The 26,394-nt window shown below is 38.4% G+C and overlaps 1 protein-coding gene across 1 annotated transcript in view; it reads right to left on the bottom strand.

Annotated features, from left to right (window-relative positions):
- The window catches only part of spire2 (spire-type actin nucleation factor 2), a 76,229-nt gene that overhangs the window by 30,406 nt on the left and 19,429 nt on the right, over positions 1-26,394 (bottom strand). The window contains exons 3-6 of the mRNA XM_060838052.1: positions 14,245-14,598; positions 6,424-6,504; positions 4,819-4,983; positions 1,007-1,093 (exon numbers count right to left, since the gene is read on the bottom strand). Of these exons, the coding sequence (XP_060694035.1) occupies positions 1,007-1,093; positions 4,819-4,983; positions 6,424-6,504; positions 14,245-14,598 (687 nt within the window). The remainder of the gene's footprint in view (positions 1-1,006; positions 1,094-4,818; positions 4,984-6,423; positions 6,505-14,244; positions 14,599-26,394) is intronic.

The following is a 26,394-nucleotide window of genomic DNA, read 5'->3' as shown; positions in this document are numbered from 1 at the left end:
CAAAATATACACATATATAAATCAAAACATTTATTCATTAGTTTATTTTTACAAATAAAATGAATCTGAGAACTTGTAGGAGAAATAAAATCAGTGCAGACTTTATCAGACAAGATATCATTGAAACTTAAACTGCAGATAAGTTTAAGATGGTTCCTGACTTCATTAAAGTGTGGAAACTGGATAAGAGGTTTCACGGATGTTTGTGTAGATGTCATATAAGTATGCAAGCATGATTGTAGGACTACAGTTCTGAAAAAAAGGGTCTCTGGACTTGGAATAATAACTTATTTCTCTCGACATATGCTGTCTGACCGGCTGAGTTTTTTCCAGCAATTTCTGATTTTGTTTCGGATTTCCAGCATCTGCAATTCTTTCACTTTTTTGATGAGACCCTAGAATACTGTTTTGCTCATCATGCACATTTTACAAGCTTGCAATTAAAGTCTTGTCAAAACATCTGATATTTTTCAGCTAAGAAGTCCTTTAAAATGTCAAAGCTTCAAAATTCATGGACCTACAGTCTAGAATTATTTAGAATTTTCATTCGGTAATCTACGTGACCCCAGGCTACGCTGCAGATACAAGAAAGGAGAAGAGGGATTGAAGTGAAAAGTCTCAGACTTAAATTGACACCCAATTAAAAATAACTTTCATTTAAAGATGCCATCCATTCAGACATGGGCTAATTACTATATTTCTGATGGAGATAAAAGCTAATAACAGATAACATTTGGATTAAGACAATTCACCAGTCAAAAAAAAAGGGAACTCTCATCTAAACTTACATTATTCTCAGCGGACCTCATCAATCCTGCAATAACAGGAAACAGCAAACAAGAGAAACAAATCAAAAACAGGCAGAACATCAACACTGAGATGGGAGTGCCAGAGGTCCTCACAACAGCAACCAGAGGGATGAGAAAAGGAAAGTGAAAATAAAGCAAAATCTACAAAGGGAAATAAACATACAAGTGTAAAGTTTGGGAGTAAGAGAAACGCTTACCGGTTTTAAAGGTGGCCGTGATCTTATAAACTCAAGAATTAGTTCGTGAGCATTTTTCTTCACACATGGTGGGATGTCACCATCAACCTGCAAAAAGAAATGCCATTTTCCAATCAAATACTTAGCTAACAAATTAGCACCATTGCAGACACAAAAATAAATACACAGAAGAAATTAGATTGTTTGGCTTTTTTTAAAAAGCAATATTACGCTGCTCAATTCTAGTATAAGACGATCGCAAGCACAATGTCCCAGCGTCCAACCCTTTCAAGGGATTATTTCCCTTTTCCCGCATTTATTTTAGTATGTACCTAATTCTCAGCACTGCAGCACTGATCTACATTTTATATTTAAGAAAGCCAGTTGATGAATCTTTTTGCAATGTAACATTTATTCAGACAAACTTTACAAGCACACACTTCCCTTCCCAGTTTCAGTAAATAGCTCTCTGAATCAGCTTAAATGAAGTCCTAATTAATGCCATCCACCTGCATATAATTAAACACAATTGATATACAATTAACAGGTGTTTCACCTACTTTCTTGAAATAAGACTGCAGCAAACAAAATGTGGAATGTATGGGCTCTTGTACTACAGTGGTAATCTACTTCTGAGCTAGGAGGCCCAGGTTCAAGTCCTACCTATACCAAAGTTGTATAATAACATTTCTGAACAGATTATTTAGAAACTAGCTAAATGTGAACAGTGTTGCACAATTGCTATACATAATCACATTGCACAGATGTCTTTCAAGTTTGGCTCAGTAGAGAGAATACATCAATTTGGAATAAGGGCTTTTGCCCAAAACGTTGATTTTCCTGCTCCTCGGACACTGCCTGACTCGCTGTGCTTTTCGGCACCACTCTAATCTAAACTCTAGTTTCCAGCATCTGCAGTCCTCCCTTTTACCTATATAGAAGCGAGTCCATAGGGTTAATATCGAGTAATCTAAGGATAAACAAGTATTGAAATAAGTTGCCTAAATGCAGAGTTTTCCCAGGAATTTGTTGTTATTTCAATCATGGAAAAATATTATAATATTATTACAAAAATAAAAGGGGTGATAGTGGCATAGTAGTGATGTCACTGGATACCAATCCAGAAGTCCTGGTGATGTTCTAGGGACCTGGATTCAAATCCCACCACACAGATGGCGAAATTTGAATTCAATTAAAATTTGGAATAAAAAGATAGTCTAATAATGGTCATGTGACAGCCAGTGATTACGTTTGTACATCAAAGACAAAAATTTGCTATTTTTATCTAGTCTGGCCAACGTCTGACTGCAGACACACAGCAATGTTGTTAACTCTTCACTGCCTTCTGAACAATTACTGATGGGTGCCCACAAACCACAAATAAGCTTTTTAAAAGAAAATTTCAACAAATTAGATTGAACTGAGAGCACTGGTTAGTACAAATTATTTGGCCTATCAAGTACACATTATCAACATTGCAAATCTACATATCTACTCATATCAAACCCCAAATCTAACATTCCTTCTTGCCCACCTCTCCCTTACCCACACCAGGTATATTGTTTAATCAAAGTAACTTTATTTTTGAGGAACTGAAAAATAAAGATATGAAATGTAGCACCAATTTTATGACAGATATAGATGTCTATTTGATGAAAGAGGTTGCAAAGTGCAACATTAATAGTGGAATGCTATTTTGGATAAGGCAAATTTAATGGTAGCATATACTGAAAATACAAATTTAAAAAGTTGGATCATAGAAAATTGTTAGGGGGCAATAGAAGTGACCAAATGTGTGTGGGGGTCTGGAGGTCAATAGATACCTCAGCATTATTGCAAAGTCTGTTTATTTCACCTCAGACAAAAGTTGGAATATAATCCTCCGAAGAAAAGAGGCCTTAATTAAAGGGATTTCTCAAAACTTACTCGGAGTTTGTTAGAAACAGTGCATAAAATATTCTACAAGCAAGATTTCTAAACAAACTTATCAAGATTTCAATGTAGAAGACAACACTGCATGAAAGACTGCTTAAAAATAGAAAATATGTAAGCTGAAATGGCAGGGATGCATAGAGCCAAAGGGGTCAGTAATGCACTGTGTCTCATCCAAACTGTTTATCAGGACATCAGAATCAAGATATGATTATACAAAAATATGGATGGTAATTGAGATCAACCAATTATAGAGGAACTAGCATGGTCAAAGAATTTACTAACATATAGAATGAGTAGGGGAGAAAAGCTCAAAAGTACTTCACATACAAAGAAGCTCTGTGAAATGTCGTAATTTTTTTGTGTGTAATTTTAACAGCCATTTTCATACACAGCAGATTGAACAAGCAGCAATGAGGTTGATGATTATGAATTCCTATTTCCATTCATGTTAGTTGAGGACACAGACATTAAAAGCTTGTCATGACACCAATAAATCTCACTGGTCTTCTACAGAACTGAAAAGCTAAAACAAAATTCAGTTGAAATTTTTCTTCAAAGGGTGCACATCTCCAACAATGCAGATCTTTCCTTGATAATATACTGGAATATCAACACAGTGCGAGACTTGAAATTATGATTTTCTAACTCAAAGATAAGAGTGATATCTAGCAGACCGAGTTGACAAGATGGAATTGAATCCAAGAAAAACTAAAATGAAACCGTAGTAATGATTTACTCATCAACTTCAATGTGAGAATGCAAATAACAATAGAAACAATGTTGGATATCTTGCAAGAATATCAGGATACATATTTAAAGAGATTTATCTGGAAAATTACAAAGCACTGATGGAATTGTGTTGCATTCAGGATCTCTCATAAAAGTTGTTTGCATTATTTTGTCAGGAAACAAGAATAATAATCCTGAATGTCAAGGAGAATGAATCAGATAACAGAAACTCAAAAATGTGGGAAGGAGCAAGTCAGAAAAGATGGTCAGGTAACTGAGCTATGAGGTGAAATTTAAAAGCACAGGATATTGGAAAAGTTACATGCTTCATGGTCCAAGATTTTTAATCTTACAGATTGACTGAACATTTCTAGGCTCTGGATTTCCATAAATTTAAGAACCAGGGTGTAGGTTCAAGTTCAGAAAAGTGAAGATGCACAAACAAATTAGACTGAATTATTTTACATAGCAAATAGCCAATTTTTGCAATAGATTGCTCCCAAATCCAACATTCCTTCTCGCCCACCTCTCCCTTACCCACCCCAGGTACATTGTTTAATCAAGGTAACTTTATTTTTGAGGAACTGAAAAATAAAGATATAAAATGTAGCACCAATTTTATGACAGATAAAGATGTCTATTTGATGAAAGAGGTTACAAAGTGCAATATTAACACTGGAATGGTATTTTGGATATTTTCGCAACAGTCTACTTACTGAAGATGGAATTATTAAATATTTAACAAATTCTATTTTTAAAAGGTTTGGCTGATTAAATTAGTTTTAGGGACCAACTGAAAGGACAGGAGAATCCCATTGATCTTGTATTTTCCAATAATACAACATTGAAAATATGAAATGTTATGTCATGCACGAAATAAACCTACAAAAGGTATTTAAAATTAAGCCAAAAAGTAGCATTAATACATGGAGAACAATCCTTTTACTCAAATATTTTTTAACTTCTGTCGAGTGAATTAGTAAATCAGCAAAAGTTTTAGGTACTCAAAATGCAGCTGAACATCATTATGGTTACATTATGTCTGAAATTGAGGGGATGAGCTTCACCTTGACAAAATAATCTTGACCCTTACATTATTATAATTTGTTGCCTCCCAATATATGACAGTAGACCATCATTAGAAGTAGGAATAAAAACAAGATGCTTACCATAACTTTCCGCAGTTTATATTTACGTGCTTTAATGTCCTGCATTAACATCTCGAATGGAGTAAGGTGATACTCTGTAGGTAAAGGGTTGTACTGTTTTTCCTGAACTTTTTTTAGTTTGACACCATGGCGGAGGTCTCGCATTAGCTGCACCCATAGACGTGCCTGCAAGCACAAAAGGAACTATTCGCAAAAAATAAACTGGAACTCTGGAATTTGCAGAATCAACAGCAAAACAAAAGTTGCAATCAGAGCAAATTAAATTGAGTGAGTGGGCACAAAAAACATGAAAAGGCATTGAGCAGATGTAAAGTTTCACCATTTTGAGAGTTAGTCACTGAAGCAATCCATCTCCATATGCAGTGAGATCTGGACAACATTCAGGCTTGATAAGTAATGTCTGTACCACACAAATACCAGAGAATGACCATCTCCAACAAGAGTGAATCTAACCATCACCCTTTGACATTCAATGACATTATTACCACTGAATCACTCTATCAACATACTGGGAGTTCACAGTTAAAAATCACACAGCACCAGGTTATAGTCCAACAGGTTTAATTGGGAGCACACTAGCTTTCGGAGCGACGCTCCTTGTCGCTCTGAAAGCTAGTGTGCTTCCAATTAAACCTGTTGGACTATAACCTGGTGCTGTGTGATTTTTAACTGTGTACACCCCAGTCCAACACCGGCATCTCCAAATCATTCTGGGAGTTAGCATTGACAAAATCTAACTGGAATGGCCACATAAACGCAATGGCTACAAAAATTTGTCAGAGGCTCAGAATTCTGCAGTAAGTAATTCATCTTCTGACTCACCAAATGCTGACATTTATCTACAAGGTACAATGCAGGAAGGTGCTAGAAAATGGACACCATCTATAACAAAGCTGTCTACTTGATTGACACCTCATCTCGCACCTTAACATGACTTCCACCACCACCATTGCATAGTGGCAGCAGTGTGTACCTTATACAAGATGGACATAGTACATAATTTTTAAAAATATTTAAAAAAGACAGCAAAACAAAGTTTTCAACCTATTTCCCAACATCATCAATTCACAGAGACGTAAAACTACACATTTAAATTGATTTGTTCTTACACTCAGTGGAAGAAGTGTAATTCATGATCAAATTTTAGAAATTCAGGCCACCACAGGATTAACTTGGAAAGATAGAAGAGGGGTTATGTACTTTTCCATTTTCATTTCTGTTCTGCCACGCTTTTGTATATATGTAATAAAATACTTTCCCCCGGAGCTGCTTTTCTGATAAATGTTATTACCAAAGACTACTTCAATGTGATAAAATTACAAGAGACCGTCTGATGCATTAAAACAGCTTTGTTCTCTGTAACGCCAATGGAGATTGGTTTGATCTGCTGAGGAACGAAGAGGAGGTTTTAAACAGGAAACTGCTGAATCTAATAGAGGTGGTTTTTGATGCCACTACAATGGGAACAATGTAATATTTTTCCTAAGAGGCTGTTTCTTGTGAAAGTGCATCATATACTTATCTGATGAGATCAACATTAACCTCTTTTTAAATTGTCTTCTGAACACAAGTATTAGCAGTCATAAGTAAATTTACATTCCTCACCCAGTCAGTATGGTTTAAGTTGTCCAATTCAACTAATGGAATCTGAGTCTCGGATTCTCCAAACTGCATCTTCTTCAGCATCTGGAACACAACAGAAATCATGACATTGATATATTAGTACAGTGAATATTCAGTGTGACATTGAAGCATCACATTACAGATTGAGACTGCTGGTAACATTTACCATTGTGTTATTGCACTGATCACAAAAAAGCAGTATATTTTTAAAACAACTAGGTGACATCACAACAAGTGATGCTCCGGTTCTAAAAAGTTCTCCATCTTTGTACTATTAGTTAGTCTGTTGGTTAGTTAAGAATGCAGTCAAGCCAGTTAGTCAGTGAGACAAGTGTGTGTTGAATGTATGAGCAACAGAAGTTAATGTGGAATTCAGATTATCTGGAGTGCAGAGATGCCATATTTCTGCACATTGTTAATTGGTACAGTTGTTGAGAAAGGTGGCTGGAAAGTTAAGAACCAGAGTCTTTATGGTTTATGTTAGATGAACTAACACAGAAAAAAACCACATCACATACAATCAGACATACATTAGCATGATAAAACAAACAAAAATGCATTGATTACTCAAAAATTATTTAGCAGTTTGTCAAATAAATATGCTTTGAAGGACCAAAAGGACAATTTTGTTTCACATTGTGAAACTTGAATCAACACCAGGTCGCCCACTCCCCTGATCGACAGTCAACCGACAAATCAAATCCCATTTCAAACTGAAAGATCAAGATGTGGTCTAAAAATTGAAATGTCACTATTTTTGAGAGAGTGAAAGACTTGGATTACAAAATTCAATAAAGCCACAGGAGCATCAGAAATTCAATGATCTGCACTTTCCAGATACATTATTTCCCTAATTTTGAAAGGAAATGGGCAGGTGAAATAATAAGTGTCAGGAAAATGAAAATTTTGTCCTCATTAATTCTGATCAGCTGAACTGCTCCTTTTAATTATCCAGAATTGTAAGCAAATTATAAAAAGGGCTCTACTCCTGAGATTTGTTCACTTTATTCCTCTGAGCAGCTGGGTATTATTTTACGTGAAAAATCAAACGTAATTCAGGAAGCTCCACAGACTTGTCTCTCAAGAAATAAATGACGACACACAAAACATTGATTTTTAGCACACACAATCTCACCATTCTTTAAGTGAGTATCAGATCTTAAGCAATACGAATGCCTACTGAAATCACAAGGTGTTTTCATTGAATAATGCTTTACTACACAAAATGTGACAGGATAAAGTCAGATCTGAAAAAAGCTCTGCTACTTTTTGATCTAATGTCCAAGTTAGATCGAGTCATCATGTTCTCACCTTTAATTAACATAGTACTTACAATAGCAAAAATGTTAAGAAATATTATAGACAGCGATAGCATTTGTCAGTGTTCCAGTTTATTTGGTACGTACCATCCCTTCTCATTACTTAAACACCAAAGTAATGTTCATTAAGGTATTACATTTACTGGGAAGAATTGTTCACTAAAATAAATAACTTCAAAGAACTTTTTACTTATACGAGAATGACCAAAAGAATTCGAATGCAAATTTTTTTGCTAAATTTGCTTATGAAACTTAAAACTAATGACTATCCAAATATAATGAGGTTTAAATGAACAAACCATATGAATGTACAATGAAGGGGTAGGAATTGGTCAATCATCCATTCAGCCTGGCCTGCTGATGGCTCATCTGATCAAAACCCGAAATCCACATTACCATCTGCTGTGAGAACCTTTCACCACCCCACCTTGCTTACCAGTCTATATACATCTGCTTCAGAAATGGTCAAAGACTCAACTTCCACCATGCTGCTTACCTGTGGAGGCTATCAGGGGAAAACTCCCTGTTTTAGTCACCCTATCAGGTGACCAAATGAAAAATGAAAGCGGCACATGAAATGTGTTGACTTTTGATTAAGTTCATACCACACTGATCAATTGACTTTATTTTAATTTTCAACTGAAAAGAATATGTGGGAGATCACAGCAGTCAGGCAGTGTTCATGGAGAGTGACAGCAAACTAATGTTTTGAGTCTAAATGACTTTTTCAATGTTGATTGGAAGTCCATAAACACAACAGAGAAAACCATAGCAATGCAAAGATAGCAGAATAAATACCAATTTTTAAAAAAAATGAATCAATATGAAATACTGTGCTGCATTAAGTGGTGAAACATGGAGTCTACAAAAAATGATTTTTTTTGTACCATGCTGTATATAGACCAATAATAATGCTGAATGTTTGATGTATTTTGTTATTTATTCAGGTGATGTTGGCATCACTGGGTAAGCCAGCAGTCATTCCCTTCTCTCGTTGCCTTTCAGAAGGTGATGGTGAGCTGTGTCTTTAACCTGCTGCAGACTGTTTGCTGTAGGTAAACCCACAATGCTAAGGAGAAGTGTGTAATGAATTTGAGCTCAAGTATGTTTCTCCCTCTTCCTGGTTGGTGATTTTTACTGGCAAAGGTCCAACTGAACAAATTGACCTAAGTTGCATGTAAACAGAATGCATGATCAATGACTTCATTTGCCAAAAACCTAGGAGGAAGCTAAAAATGACAATCCCATACAAGCAACAGAATATTTACTGATTTTAATTACCCTGCTCTTCACCCCGCCCCTTGGACTCTTACTGTTTGGACATTGTGTCAGGTGGTTCTTTTCTAGAGCAGCTCATCATCGCAGGAACTAACAATGTGAGGAACGGTTCTGAAGGGTCACTGGATCCAAAACATTAATTCTGTTCTCTCTCCACAGATACTGCCAGACCTGCTGAGTTTTCCCAGCAATTTCTGTTTTTGTAACTAACAATGTGACTTGCTTTTGTTTTTGTGACCTGAACCAGCTGAAACCAGAAATGTTGTGAATACAGGTAAATCAGTCAAACATATCTGTATCAATGAAATTACATGAATAACATTTCAGAAATATTTTACAAATGTACCCAACATCACTATACAAATTCAAAAACACCCAAACTGACATAATCTGGATTGTGTCCTGTGTATTTGTGTCTGCTGTGGCTTAGTGGTTGCATTCTTGCTTCTGAGGGTTCTGAGCTTGAATCCTGTTCCAGGACATAAGCACAAAATTTGAGGTTCACAGGCCACACCTTTTCAGTACTGACGCTGTGCAATACTAATGATGGTGGCTCTTTCAAACGAAATGTTTAACAAAGACTCTGTCACCCTCAGGCAAATGTAACAAGTTCTATGGCAATATTTGAAAGGACTTAACTTTAGCATTCTGATGATATTTATCCCTCAGTTAACAGCGAAAAGAAAAAATGTTGTTATCTGGTCTTCATCATATTGCTATCTGTGAGAGCTCGATGTGCTGCTGCATTTACGACACATAACAACAGTGACGGTGACTGTATTCCAAAAGTATGTCATTGCCTGTAAAGCTTTGAGAGGTCTTCTGATTATGATAGCTGCTATATGAGTGCTTGTCTTTCTTTACAAAATAAAGTTATTTAATATTCCTGATCTCACCAGCTTCTGTTGGTTCTCTTATCACAACACTAAGTAATCTAATCGAATCTAAAACAAATGAGACATTCAAAATCTTTGCTTTTGTTTACAAATTACCTTTCCGCACACTAGGTCACTGTTACATTGTTTAGGTTTTCCTCCTGCGTTGCTGTGTCCCTGGTACCCAGCTTTATGTCACAATCCTCCCTCCAATTCATTCCTTGCAACTGAACTTTTAACTATCACACACCATCTACAATTCTCTTCCTAAACTCTCCTACACCTCCTTCCACTTCCAAAACCATCCTCTTTAAACACGAAGGTGTGTGCAGGAACAGCCCAATTTTAGTGGAAAATCCAAAATAATAGAACTAACTTAAAATAAAAGAGGAAGTGAGTTATTTGCTGCAGTATCCCTAGTCTCTGACCTGCTCTTGTAGCTACTGTATTTATGTGGTGAGTCCAGTTCAGTTTCTAATCAATGGTAACCCCAAGGATGTTGACAGTGGAGGATTCATTGATGGTAATACCATTGAATGTCGAGGGGCGGTGGTTAGACTGTCTTTTATTGGTGATGGGCATTGTCTGGCATTTGTGTGTGCAATTTTTATTCTTTTAAATCTTTCTTCATTCACCTTAAACCTTTGCCCTTAAGTTTTCACTTCCCCTATCCTTGGAAAAAAATCTTGGTTATTCACCTCATCTGTGCCCCTCAATTTTCTAAACCTCTAGAAGATCAACTCTCAGCGTCTGACATTCCAGGGGGAAAAAAAAAAGTCCCAGCCTATTCAGCCTCTCCTTAAAACTCAAACGCTCCAGATCAAGCAACATCCTTGTAATTTTTTTCTGGATCCTTTCTAGTTTAACAACATCCTTCCTATAGCAGGGCAACCAGAAACGTACGCACTATTCCATGTATTACCAGGTGCTCCACGGCCTTTCTCCCACATCTAACGGTGGGCGGCATGGTGGCACAGTGGTTAGCACTGCTGTCTCACAGCGCCTGAGACCCGGGTTCAATTCCCGACTCAGGCGACTGACTGTGTGGAGTTTGCACGTTCTCCCAGTGTCTGTGTGGGTTTCCTCCGGGTGCTCCGGTTTCCTCCCACAGTCCAAAGATGTGCGGGTCAGGTGAATTAGCCATGCTAAATTGCCTGTAGTGTTAGATAAGGGGTAATTGTAGGGGTATGGGTGGGTTGTGCTTCGGCGGGTCGGTGTGGACTTGTTGGGCCGAAGGGCCTGTTTCCACACTAAGTAATCTAATCTAACAAAACAGCAGCTTTTGGAAGTGACCTGTGTATATTGAGAGATTTATACAGAGAGAAATGTATAAACAGAACGGGTGAGCTGAAGGCTGAAGTTGAGACCTTGAAAAGAAGGTTCACTGGGCCAATTGAAAATGTGGCATTGTGCTCAAAGTGACCCAAGTGTGGGAAATGTTGGGCAGGCATAAAGGAACATAAATAACCACGAGCAAGGATGGGCCCACAGCCCTCTGCACCAGCTTGACCATTCAATGAGATCACACTGACTTTCTATTTCAAAACACCACTACCCATATTCCTTGATGTTTTAAACAAAGAAATCTATCCATTTGTTTTAACAAACTCAATGACAAAGTCCACTGGAGCAGGGAATTACAATCTCCCTGTATCCACACAGAGTGAAGCCTTCTGGGGAGAGGATTACTATGACAACTAAATGACTACAATCCAAAGAAAACACAATAAAAGTAGCTTTGTCTTATTAAAAAAAAGTAAACCAGGGAGATATAAATAACGCATTCCATTTATAGATACAGAAACGAAAAGAATGCGGGTCACCAACATGTGTTTTGTAGGCGTGTTAGATAAAAGGGAACAACTGTATCATGACAATCATTGGGAACAGCAACCAAACCAGTCAAGCTATAAATTAAAATTAGAAAGGTGTCATAAGTGTACAATGCTGAATCACCTCCTGAACATTTGCTCTGATATTTGCACAGGGCAGTGCCTAATTTTATTCCTGTTGTTCTGGTTTGATCGGTTTCTTTTATCTATAGAACCATAAACACATTAACATTCTTGGCATAGACACCAAACATTTCACTTCTTTGAAAGATTTCAAGTGTGTTTAATATGTGAGATCATAGCCGGACAGGCACACAGGTGCAGCAATGGTCTAGGGACTCAGCTTACAACTGTAAGGAGTGCCAGGATGTGGATTCAAACGACACCTCAAGCTGGTGATTTTAATGATGCCATCAGTGGGTGGTAATGATTGGATGATACATACTTTGATTGGCTTGGGTGGAAGCACAGGTGGAGGATTCTGTGGCCAGATTTCCCAAACTATCAACAGGCAAGTACGATCAGATTGAACATAGCAGTGTAAAGGTATAAGTCACCTTCTGGCCCCAGCTGATCACTTTTATTGAATTTGTCTTGAACTATGAATCCAAGCAATCCATTACCATTCCTGCTAATTCAAATGATGCAGGCAGCTCCCATATAAATCTTGATCACTTTGATAAAAGGTGAAGTAAAATGTTGTGAACTGATCAGGTCAATCACTAGACATGCAAATTCAATGATTGAACCAAATAGTGAGAACTACAATACACAGGCAAAAAACATTACATCATGGGAAATGAACACAAAGGTTATATTAACCTCCCTTTTGATGAATATAAGTCAGATCTCTATCTATTCACCAGTTTTACCAGTTTGTCTTTGAGGTATTGTCAAATTGGACATGATTCTCAAGCCATGCCTCATTCTCAGAATACTCCACTATGTGAACATATTTTCGTCTACGTACCATGTGACTTGACACAATATATGTGCTCTTGGCTCAAGTAAAACTATTTTCTTAAACTATTATATTTTAAAAATAAAGTTGTTTCACAGCTGGAACCCTTTCTCAAAAACATCACAATTAACAGCTTTTGTTTCAGTTCATATTTACAAATATTGTTGTTTAAACAGGGAGACTTTTTAAGTCCTTGAGATTTTTAGGGGGTTTTGCTTACTAAACCAAACAATACAAGGTGTTTGCTGATTACCACTCCCTGCTGAATTATCAACCTCATCAACCTTCATTCCTTCTCAGCCAGCCTCAGTAACTCCCTCAAGACAACAATCTGATCTGATATGAAGCAGGGGGAAGGAGATTTAAAACAGATATCTAAAACCAAAACTCAATTATAATTTTTTGTTAATTATTTCAATCTTAAAATGAACCGCTGATAGTCATGCTTTAATGTGGTCTTGCTCTGCATGTCCAAAGATCTCTGAAGGTGACAGGACAGATAGATAAAATGGTCAAGACGTCATCTAGGATGTTTCCACCAGTGGATGAGGTACTAAACATAAAAGCAGAAATATAATGCTGGAACTACATGAGATACTTGTTAGGCCTTGACAGAGGTTGTGTGTATAGTCCTGGTCACCACATCACATGAAAGACATAACTGCTCTAGAGAGACAGTACAGAAGACATTTAAAAGAATATTAGCAGACTTGGAAACTACATCTATGAAGAAAGGTTGAATAGGCTATAGTTGTTTTCCATAGAACAGAGGAGACTCTGCTTAATGAGGGGCTTGAATAGAATGGACAGGAAGCTCAGTTTCCCTGAGCAGAGAAGTCAATCATGGGGGCACAGATTTGAGGTGACTTGCTACAAGGACATGGGCATTTGGAATTCACTGTGCAATTGTTTTTCAGGGCTGAGCTCCTCGATTCATTTAAAAGGAACATGGATATGCACCTGACATTCTGTAGCCTGCAGGACCACATACCAAATGCTGAGAAGTGGGAATGGAATGGGTGGTTAGTTTATTCAGTCACTGCAGACACAATGGACTGACCTTTTTCTGTGCCATATTTTTTCAATGGTTTTATATGAATATCACAATCAGGAATCCGGACGACAACACTACGAGAGTTCTACGACTGCAGAAGATGTTTGCAGTGTACAAGTACTAATGATAAAGTAATATTTAATACAATCATGTAACTGTGAGGCATTCTTCACAATTTAACAAAAAGAGGAAAACTTCTCAGGTGATTGTTTAATAACTCTGCTGCATAGTCCTAGCCAATAACAGGCAAATCAGTTTGAATGAAATGCATTAGTTGAACACCAGAAAACCCATTTGGCAGACCGAGTCAATATCTGCAAGAGCTCTCATTTCAAGCCATTTGCTTACTGTAGAACCTGACATCAAATGTATTACCACACTGACAGTTTTGTTGCCATGTGAAACATCATGGCCTTCAAACTTAATAAATTTACAAACTATAGCATCTAGCATTCTCCAGTGTTTAACAGGAATTTTGTCTTACCTCTTTAGCATCTTTGATTTTCACCAGAAAAGTCTGTAACTCCAAGGTTTCCACAAACAATGCCCTGCAGACTGCTTGAAAATGTGAATCTGCTTCATTTCGATTCAATAAATGTGCAGCACACGCCTTCATTACTTGTTCAAAAGTCTTCACTGAACGTTGTGGAACATCACCCTCTTCCTCATCATCCTGCCCGCTGTACCCCTCGTCAGCTGTACCATTGCTACCCTCAGAATCATTGTTTGCCATCTGGTCAATCAGCTGCTCCAACTGCTGACTCAACTCTCGCTCCTCATTCTCATCCAAGCCCCAATCTAACGCTCGGTAAATTGCAAATCCCAGGGATTGCACGATCTGGAAGGAGGAAAGAAAAAGAAATTCATCAATAAAAAAAGAGAGACATGGAATTCATTATAACTTTAACAGAACATTGCCCTACCAAAAGACAAAAACAAACATTCAGAATACAATGGCAGCATTAGAATGTCTTAAGATTATAATTCAGTTGTTTGATGAACATTATAATTCTGTTGTTCGATTATGCTTCTGTGAAGCACCTGGGAATGCGCAATAATTGTAAGGCTATTTGCTTTTCAAATTTCTCAATCAACTGGAGCAATGTAGTTTATTTTATTCTTTGTTCAAAGTGTATTCATTCAATTTACTTCATTTAGCATGAGAATTTATTGCTCCAAAATCACGATTACGGTTGTGCCATTTCTCAAAATTTGTGTTATATGCACAGTGATCTTCAGAGTTACAGCCATTTCAAGGTTATAGGTGCTCTTTTCAGCTCTCGAGTTTCGAGGTTACTCAATACTTTACTATCTTAAAAGGTTAGCATGTCACATGTGTATGAAATCACCTGCTGTAAATATACTGAACGGAATTTATTTTCAAATAATATTAGTTGTGTCATTCGAGATTAATGACCAAATTTCAAAGAGTTCACCACTTTAAAATTCTACTTTGTTTTCATACACAAAGTGAACAAAATACAGGAACTTCTTTTAAATGGACTGGAAGTAATTTTCAAATATTCCTAGAAAACAATCACAAAACCTCACACCAAAAAAAGGAAAACTACATGATGGCGAAAACATGTAAGCTTGTACCACAGATGGATATATGTTCTCTTTGTTTTGCTGCTCTGTGTGTGCTGGTATTATGTCTGCATTCAAAACGTGAGGCACTGGAAAAGCACAACAGGTCAGGCAGCATTCGACAAGCAGCTCAGTCAATGTTTTGGCATAAGCCCTTTATCAGGAATGTTGAGGGGGGGGGGGGGGAGTGCCCGAGGTGGGTGGGACTGGTGGGAAGGTGGCTTGGAAGGCGATAGATAGATGAAGGTTGGGGGTGATGGTGATGGGTCGGAACAGAGAGTGATAGACGGGAAGGAAGATGGACAGAGGAGGGTGATAGACGGGAAGGCGGTGGAGGAGGCCCAGGACTTCCACCCACCCACCCTCAGAGGACCCCTTCGCTCGCCTCCAACATACCCCACCTACGTGGACACCCCATGCTGGTCTGTTCCCATCCTTGATCTCTTCATCTCCAACTGCCACCATGACATTGACCGCCTCAGTCTGTCCACCCATCTCACCCACTCCAACCTCTCACCCTTGCAAAGCACAGACCTCCACCCCAATCCCAATCTTACCATCAAACCAGCCATCTAACACCTGGGAGGAGGAAAGCCTTATCTTCCACCTTGGCACCCTCCAACCACATGGCATCAATGTTAATTTCCTCATTTTCCCCGTCCCCATCTTATCCCAAATCCAACCCTCCAAATCAGCACCGCCCTCTTGAACTGTCCTACCTGTCCATCTTCCTTCACACCTACCACTCCACCCTATCAACCCCCGCCTTCATCTACCTATCGCCTTCCAAGCTACCTCCCCCCCAGCCCCACCCCTACATTCCTGATGAAGGGCTTATGCCCGATACATTGATTCACTTGCTCCGCGGATGCTGCCTGCTGTGCTTTTCCAGCGCCACACATTTTGACTCTAACCTCGAACATCAGTAGTCCTCAATTTCTCCTATCTCTGTATTATTGACTCAATAAAAGGGAGTGACCTGCCAAGGCTGTCACAAATCATCCCTTCACACAGTAGCAACTCCTATCCGCTTATTCTCGTCCTTACAGGCCAGCACATCTAAAGGGCAGGAACTTAGTATGTGGGGATCCTACACAGCAGGATATTAATTCTACCCACTTGGCAGAAAGCAGATAGGAGGACAAGCAACAATGAGTAAGTGATTTAACTATTGATAGCTTGACCCACTCTTATTTGTTTTAGTTTTATCTGCAGGACTCTGCAAGCAAATCAAATAGCACCCTAAAGCCGACAGGAGTGTGATGAATTGATGCAAATCAAGGTTGAATCAACAGAATCTCAATGCCATTTTAACCCAGATTTCAGTGAGGAAAATGCCATGGATTATGACTAGGCTAAAACAGGTTAACAGCTGGTGGGAAGAATAAAGAAGACCTGCAGATGTTATATTTCCCAGGCAGATTTGAAGGAGCTGGATGTTCCTGTAGGTTCCCTTGATTTCTGCCACACCTGAAATCTTTACTGCCGTCACTTCTGTCAGAAAGTAAATAGCCATGGACAGTCTGAATTTCCCAAGCCAATAGACATTCTGGACCCCCTGTTTAATAGAAATGGCAAGGAACTGGATCAAATATTTAAATGAGACTCAGGTGTTAGAACATCCCCAGTATGAAATGCAATCCAGCCACTGATGTATCAATTTCATATCCACCAACTACATAACCCAAGGTTTACACCATCCTGCTGTATGCTGAAGCCTTCCGCCAAATGTTCACATTTTGCATTTTCATTTTTCTATATTTTATTTGTTTTTCTTAAGAGTTTCATACAGTTAATTCTTTTGTTAACTATTAAATTGTTAATAAGTTTAAGCTTATTTGGCTTCTTTGTCCCAATAGAGAGAGCATTCTAACAAATGTTCAGCTCTTACTACACTCCCTCCTCACTTAGAAAGATTAATTTATACGTTAAAATTATAAGATGGTACATACATGTAAATTCCCAGTATACAAACTGATCAAACCAACATCAGCAATACCCAAATACTTTAACAGGTCAGGTTTCATATTTGTTTATATTGTAATTAAACATACATGACTGATACCAAAATAATTTACATGTAAAAACAAGTTTTTCTTTAACACTTGTGAGATTTATAAAAGGAAATAATGAAAACAATATGTTTTCTTCTTCTTTCCTACATACTTTCCATTTCACATATCTAGCTTCTTTTTCTTCTCTCTCACTGGGTATCTTCTCCATTTTCATGAGACTTAAGAGGCTGAATGGCCTCCTTCTGTTCTTATGTTCCTATTAACTTGATTTTGCTCTCTCTACTTGGGCAAGTAGACTTTACCAAATCTAAGTTTTGTCTTTCAACTCTAATTAATAGTAAGGCATCAAGAAATTCATACCTCTTGCTTAATCACCCTTGCATAAAAACATATTGGAGACAAAAGGTTACCCGCAGAGTTCAGTTTGAAAAAGACAATGGAACTACACTCGGAAATGACAAATGAGCAATATTTTAGTAGTTTGTCTTGAGCAACATAGCAGAGAGAAAGCAATATGGATTAACAAGTCAGGATTTGGAAAATCTCAAGCTATCATTAGGAACCCCCTTTGCTCCTTCCCCCACCCAAACAACTTTTATCAGTAAGCTCAATCCCAGTATGTGTTTGATGTTGCATTTTTTTTTAAAGGAAATAAAATTACATTCTCTCACACAAGAAATGGAATTAGCTCTCCTTCATTTACAATCTAGTTAATTTTGAACCAAGTGTGATATTGTTGTGTGAACATCCAAGGGGGCGCGAGAAAAAAGGATAGCTGTGCCCATTCAATCTGGTCAGAGCAATGTAAACTCACATAATTAGTTCCTAACTCTTTATGAATAATGTAAAGATATCCCACTTCCTTTTAAAAGTACAATGCTATGTATTAGTCTGGTTGTTGCAGTCATTTGTTTAGACATAATGCAAAAAAGTTAAAGACTTTTCAATTGACTTTTATAAGTAAATTGAACACCTCGTGATTTTTTTTCTCTAAAACCACCAGTCATAGATTAGATTCCCTACAGTGTGGAAACAGGCCCTTCGACCCAACCAGTCCACACCAACCCTCCGAAGAGTAACCCACCCAGACCCACTTCCCTCTGGCTAATGCACCTAACACTATCGGCAATTTAGCATGGCCAATCCACCTAGCCTGCACATCTTTGGACTGTGGGATGAAACCAGAGCACCCGGAGGAAACCCACATCGACACTGAGAACATGCAAACTCCACACAGACAGTCACCCGAGGCTGGAATCAAACCCAGGTCCATGATGCTGCAGTGCTAACCATTGGGCCACCATGCCACCCCACTATTATTTACGTGGTACATTGTTATGCTTATTTTTCTGAGCTAAAGCAGCATACTGCAATCACTCTTTGGCCTGGTAATACTTCCACTCAAGCTCTGCATTACAATTCTGTGGCACATGTTTTTCTTTCAACTTCTTGAAGCTCCTTCTTCCACCAGTTTTTCAGCAGCCTTTTGTATTTTCTATTTTTTCCAGTTTATTATTGATCTCCATTAGAGCAGTCTCTAACTCTAATAGCATCAGTAGTTTATTCATTTGTTACAGATTTTGGATGTAGGTTTGCTCACTGAGCTGAAAAGGTTCATTTCCAGATGTTTTGTTACCTTACTAGGTAACATCTTCAGTGGACCTCATGCGAACCAATGCTGAAAATTCCTGCTTTCTATTTATATGTTTGAGTTTCTTTGGTTTGGTGATGTCATTTCCTATGGTGAAGTCACTTCCTGCCCCTTTTCTCAGGAGGTGGTAGATGGGAGCTAACCCAACGTGTTTGTTGATAGAGTTCTGGTTAGAATGCCATGCTTCTAGGAATTCTCATGCGTGTCTCTGTTTGGCTTGTCCTAGGATGGATGTATTGTCGCAGTCAAAGTGGTGTCCTTCTTCATCCATATGTGAGGATACTACTGAGAGAGGGTCATGTCTTTTTGAGGCTAGTTTTCTACCTGTTTGTCCAATGCAGTGTTTGTTACAGTCCTTGCACGATATTTTGTAAATGACATTAGTTTTGCTCATTGTCTGTATAGGGTCTTTAAAGTTCATTAGCTGCTGTTTTAGTGTGTTGGGGGGGGGGGGGGTAATGGGCTATCATGATGCCAAGGGGTCTGAGTCGTCTGGCAATCATTTCAGAGATGTCTTTAATGTAGGGGAGAGCGGCTAGGGTTTCTGGACAGGTTTTGTCTGCTTGTTTGGGTTTGTTGCTAAAAAAAAAAACGGTGAACTGCGTTCATTGGGTACCCATTCTTTTTGAATGCACTGCATAGGTGATTTTCCTCTGCTCTGCGTAGTTCCTCTGTGCTGCAGTGTGTAATTGCTTCATCCCAACACCCACAAACGAAGCTGCATCAGAACATTATTTCAACGAGCCATTCGGTCCATCATGCCTGCACCGGTTCTATGATTGTGTATACAGCACTATTATTCTTTTCCTTTTCACGTTCTAGCATGTGATGTTAAAGTTCTGTCTGAAATTTACCATCTCCCTCTTGGACTCCTCTTATGCTAAATAACAGCTTTCAGTTTCTCTTCCTGTTCAGCCTATTATGTCCTGCTCACCCTTCAGTCTTTCCAGGACAGTGACAATATTTTCACATTCCAATTTTTCATCATATCATAAAATTGTATTGACATTCTAAGAAACGTACAACATGGAAACAGACCCTTTGGTCCAACCCGTCCATGCCGACCAGATAACCCAACCCAATCTAGTCCCACCTGCCAGCACCCGGCTCATATCCCTCCAAACCCTTCCTATTCATATACCCATCCAGATGCCTCTTAAATGTTGCAATTGTACCAGCCTCCACTACTTCCTCTGGCAGCTCATTCCATACATGTACCACTCTGTGCATATAAAAGAGACCGAAGGGGCAACTTTTTCATCTTTCCCCTCTCACCCTAACCCTATGCCCTCTAGTTCTGGATTCCTCGACCCCAGGGAAAAGGCTTTGTCTATTTATCCTATCCGTGCCCCTCAATTTTGTAAACCTCTAGTAGGTCACCCCTCAGCCTCCGACGCTCCAGGGAAAATAGCCCCAGACTGTTCAGCCTCTCCCTGTAGCTCAGATCCTCCAACCCTGGTAATATTGTGGTAAATCTTTTCTGAACCCTTTCAAGTTTCACAACATCTTTCCGATAGGAAGGAGACCAGAATTGCATGCAATATTCCAACAGTGGCCTAATCAATGTCCTGTACAGCCGCAACATGACCTCCCAACACCTGTACTCAATACTCTGACCAATGAAAGGAAAGCATACCAAACACCTTCTTCACTATCCTATCTACCTGTGACTCCCCTTTCAAGGAGCTATGAACCTACACTCCAAGGTCTCTTTGTTCAGCAACACTCCCTGAGACCTTACCATGAAGTGTATAAATCCTGCTAAGATTTGCTTTCCCAAAATGCAGCACCTTGCACTTATCTGAATTAAACTCCATCTGCCACTTCTCAGCCCACTAACCCATCTGGTCCAAATCCGGTTGTAATCTCAGGTAACCCTCTTCACCTGTCCACTACACCTCCAATTTTGGTGTCATCTGCAAACTTACTAACTGTACCTCTTATGCTTGCATCCTTAGATAGGAGACAGAGAACACCTGGACCTTGTTGGCTCAGTCCAAACTCCAAGTGTACCTGGAGGTCAGCAGGCATCACTAATGAATGTAAATCATTAGCATAATGGGGACTTCACTATTAAAAACTATTCTCCTACATAACGCTGTGGATTTTACAAAAATTTTCTTTAGCTGCCCAAACTTTCCAAATTAGTTGACTCATTTTCTGTCAAGAGTTCTTGCCTTTCAATATTGGACCTGAGAACTACAGCCCATTCATTTGGCTTTTAATCTTCTCTCTCACACAATGCTGTAATTTATCCCATCTGTAGTCTCTCTGATCATGGCGATCAGTTTCTTGTTTCTCAGTGTCTGGGGGAGTGGTCACTTTTCACTGGGTATACTTCTTGCAACCAGCAATGATGCCTTCTTTACCTTATGGTTTAACTGAAATCAGCTGCAGCTCTTGGCAACAGGAGAACAGGACCATCCTTTTCTGAGAACATAGTGTTTACATGCTTTCAGTTGTTCCTAGCTTTTAAATCTCTGATTCCTCATTTTCAATTATGTTATTTGGCTTCACACCATCTTTCCTTGGGTGATTATTTCCTTTCAACTTTTCAGAAAAGACTACTGCATAGTTCTCAGGTATAGTTTGAGTGGGATGGTATCACTGTGCTCTGGAGTTAAACTTAAGCTTGACAGTTGTTGGCTATTTCTCACCTTTTTCTTTATCTAAATGTTTGCAGGAAGTTCTATTCTCTGGAAAAACTGCATCAAGCCATTTGATGCAATGGTAAGGTTCTTATGTGTACTAATGTAATCTCAAACTCTGTTTCTTATCCTTCTCTTTTGCCCTGTTGCTCCGTCTGTGATAATTTTTCTCCTACTTTATTTTTTTGTCTGTGCCTCTTCTCTAATGATTGGGTTTTCCACATGCTATGAATTTTGATCCACATACAGGACATAGTGTTCTTCTGTCTGTGAAAGTGAGATTGTCAACAGATCCTGCCCACCTTTCCCTTTGATATACAACTTACTGTTACTGTTTCACTGCATCAATCATGCTGCCATACTTAGGACTTAAGTGAAGACTAGCCCTTTAGCTGATCACGGTCTTCGTCTGTCTACTTCTAGCATCATGTGCTCGGGCAGTATTTACACATCATGTGATCTTCTTCTGTAAGGTAATTCAGAGTGAGCAGAACCCCAAATAAATACAGCTATTAAAAACTTTCATTGGTTTTCTTTTTGGGTTCATTTTTCAATCTTGCTCAGAAATTGTCAAAAGGCTGACTTGGTTCCTGCCTCATACTTTTGAAATTTATATTGACAATGTGACAGTTTAAAAGAAAACTAACTCATTTCCATCAATAAAAAGGACGTAGCTGACCTTTTCTAATTTGCTCATGTATTTCAGATAGTTGCCACGTATCAACCTGCACTTCTGTTTAAACTTCTCAAATGTCTATGGACAGCATCAGCTTCTCCTTTCATTTCAGGCTGCAGCCATTTCATTTTTGGACCATTCCCTCTTCTGGCACTAATGTGGGTTGATTTTTCTTAATCTGATTCAACATGAGACAAGGTTTAAGATGGGTGAGTCTTACTCAGACACCTGTTGCCATCACATTATTTTTTACTAGCTCACAGATTTTTGAAATGGTCACATTTTTAGACTCAAAACTGCAGCTGTTGCATCACCGGGTGAACTTCTTGCAGTTCTCCATGTTGCTACTGAATACCTACATTGTTGCTCAGTCCCCTAAAGTGCAGTATAACAGGAAATGTATATCCTGGATCTATATTTGTGGAACAATTAGTTCCTAGCCCGTTGCATATGACATGCCAGTATAACACGTGCAGGCTGCAGATAAACCTTCACAACCAGTATTTCACAAATTTGGAGGAGTGGGTGAAAAAGAGCTTGTTTCCCTCAATGCATCTTGAAAATATTAGTTCAGATTTTCTTCTAGACAGTATAGTCAAGAACAGAAATTTAGCAGGGAGAAAGCTGCAGCAGAAAACATGCAATATAATCGCTTTATGATAGTGAAGAGGACACAACCCCCACCTCAAAGTGCCCCATATGTCTATGCGTAACATTGTTACATCAGATTGCCTATCTTTACTGTACTTAAAAAGATTCAGAACATTACTCAGATAGTTTTCAGTGGATGAGGCAGGGAATATGGTGTTAGCCTTGGGATTTGCACTCAATACAAATGGTAAAATTCCTCACGGTGTCTCTTGATTTGCTGCTGTAATTTCACTAGAAACACTATTTAGGTGTTTGAAGAGGTTTTATCCCAATCTTCTTCAATGTTACAGTGGTGGTGGTGGTGAAGAGCCTCAAGGAAATTCTGCTGTATCCTTATCTGGAACAGTAACTAAACTCCATGTGTGGCATGGAGTGGAGGCTGACAGTTTCAGTGGCTTAGAATTGTGCATTTCCTGACTCCAAGTCTTTCTTCTTAATTGGCTGTATTATAATTGGAACATTCAGCTAGACCCATTTGATTCTGCCTTTAAAAGAGGAAATGTAATAATTTGGATGGCAGCAAGAACTCAAAGCTGCACTAACTGAAAAAAACTGCAGGAATGATGTGATGCAATTACACTGATTGGTATCGGAGGAAATTTTTAAACTCTGAACATGCCATTCTTCATGAAAGAAAGCAGATGATACCTTAATTTGACTGAACACCGAATACAAGCTGATTGATTCAGGCAATTTCACTCATTTAAAAGGAGTGCATAATTCCTACAGAAAGTCTGAGTATTCAACTGTTCGCTCAGTACTAGGTGAGCCTACAGTGCAAATGTAGGTGAATAGTACTGATATTATACTAGATGAAACAAGAACATGTAATTTTACAAGTACAATATCAATAACTTAATGGTTATCTTAAAATAAGTTGCTTCAATTATTTTACAAACAAACAATGAAGATTAACACAAATTTGTTTCAAGAAAAATTAGCAGCAGATTTAGACCAGGCTACTCGATCAGATTACCAAAATTAACCGGAGTCCCTGAAAGACAGGTGATAACCTAGCATGTTGAACAGCACGCTCTCTGATCGATCAACACATCTCATGACTAGTATTATTTCAATCCACATTTGTCCAGGAAAGTCTACCGAGGCCAGATCGATAGTGCATATTGGATAGGACTCCCTTTTCCTTAGATTTCTTTCCTCTTTATTTAAATAAATTCAGTGAAGCAGGAATAATGTTGAAAAGTATATGTCCAAATGATAACAAGACCCAGCCAATGAAGTAAGTACAAAAGAAGGGAACATGTAATTTCAAAGAATATTCTACAAGTGCCAGCATTTTCAAATGACAATTGCAGCCTTCTTCCTTTTGTGTTTAATTTTGGTGTAGATTTTGTGTTCTAGATTTTCCTTCAAACTTTACAGGAGTTGTACTGCACTGTTTGTGAAAATGGAATTAGCTTATTGTTTATTTCTTCCTCTGTTCCCCACCACAGAAGAATTGTGACACAGCAAGATTGGACTTTTCACCTCACTCAGTTTTACCTCTTCCCAGTCTTACCACACCATTTTGGGGGTTTGTCCTTCAAATGTTCTCCAAAACAAATAATAAATGTCTGTAATAAATAATACATGCCTCCTCACAGTACTTAAAGCCATTGATCACTGTCTTTTATACACCACTTGAACAGACCAATGCAAGTCAGTAGAGATTCAAGCTTTAAATTTGACATGTTATTTTCAACCTTACATTTTATTTATTTCGTTCACATTTCTAGCTGGAAAATATTGAAATGCTGTAAAATTTAATTGATGTCAAGTGGAATTTTTGGATTCTATGTTAGTATAGAATTAGTATCTTGGTTTTGAATTCTGTGAGACTGCTGCAATTCTGTATTGACAACAATGGAATAACATTCTGTAGCTTTTAGTAGGGCCCAAGTCATCGATTCGCCTCTCTGGCTCTTTTACAAATTGTAAAGTGCTATCTATATCTAAAGGCACCATTAGTTAGAGCAGCATAAAAGGAGGATGGGTTGATTGCCACTTACTGAAAGGAAACCTTCTGTGGAAGTGCTGATGGGAGTGATATTTGATATGCTTTCTATTTATCAATAGTGCACAGTGTCAGTTCCTTCAGAAAACTGTACAGCTCAATAGCAAGTATGTTGAAATCTCCAGTTCTTGCTGAATGGTCTTTTTTGAAAGAACTCCAATTGCTGAAATGCTCAGCAAAAACAGAATGACAGAGAAAAAAGGGACAGACTTTTTTTCTGAAGGCTTACAAATACAAAATTTGTTGTTCTTTTTGTACAAAACCTCGTCAGGAGTGTTGCATTGGGTGAGTTTCACACTCTTGATCATCTGATTCAATGAAATGGATAATTCTGAACTCTAATTCACATACAAAAAAAAAATCAGAGTCTACTCTCATTTTAAGTATTTTTGAATCTCCTCTCTCCCCACCCCATCACCAAGATGGTAACTCAGCACTGTAGGTCTTCACTCCTGCAGTACAACTTCAAATCTCTTTAAAACCACATTTTAAAGACACTTCAACCCATGCACCTACTCCTTCCAGCTTCAAGCATAGTGTATTGTTGTTAATATTACAAAAAAAGTTAGATCTTCCCTGACTTCCTTTTTGTAATTCATTCAATCAGAACACAAGAACTTTGTTGTCTGGGCCCCAATACTTATTGCCCATCCCTAACTTGGGGTGGTAGTGAGCTTTTTTCTTGAACTGTTGCAGTCGCTTTGCTGTAAGGACACCAATTGTGCAAGAGTGTTCCAGAATTAAAGTCAGCGACAGGGAAGAAACAGCAGTACATTTCCAAGTCAGGATGGTGAGTAGCTTGGAGGGGAGCTTGCAAGTTGCGGTATTCCTATATAACTGCTGCCCTTGCCCTTCCAGATGGTAGTGGTTGAGAGTTTGGAAGATGCTAAGAGGCTTGGAAAGAAACATTATTTAAAACTGACTGCCACTGAACAGTGAACTCTGCATGAGACACATGTAAGTGGAGGGAAGCTGTCACTGCACCTTAACAATGATCACTTTGCAGTGTAGCTACAGGTTCTTGACTTTATTGCAGATGGCAGATTTAAGCTCAGATTGGTACCTATTCACTTTGATAGCTGGTGTGCAACATTGTGATCATTTGTGCTGCGCAAAACAAAAAGTAGAAATAGCCAAACTGCAGTCACCTTCTGCAAAAAGGAGGCAGCTGAGCATTTCATTTGGGCTGAAGAACCAATGATCTAATGACAATACAATTCATGCCATGATTGAGGCACATAGCACCAAAGCATTGCTTCAGGACTTGCATTTGGATGTTATCTCACATTGATCAGTAAAGGAGAGTACAAATTTGTAAAAAAAATCAAGTGAAAGAAATATTTATCATTGAGTACAACAAACTATTTATAAAGTGTCATGCAGGAGGTTGTC

Source organism: Hemiscyllium ocellatum, chromosome 17 (genome assembly GCF_020745735.1).
Source record: "Hemiscyllium ocellatum isolate sHemOce1 chromosome 17, sHemOce1.pat.X.cur, whole genome shotgun sequence".
NCBI classification, from domain to species: Eukaryota; Metazoa; Chordata; class Chondrichthyes; order Orectolobiformes; family Hemiscylliidae; genus Hemiscyllium; species Hemiscyllium ocellatum.
Note: the sequence above shows the minus strand (reverse complement) of the source record. Positions and strands in the feature narration are given on the sequence as shown.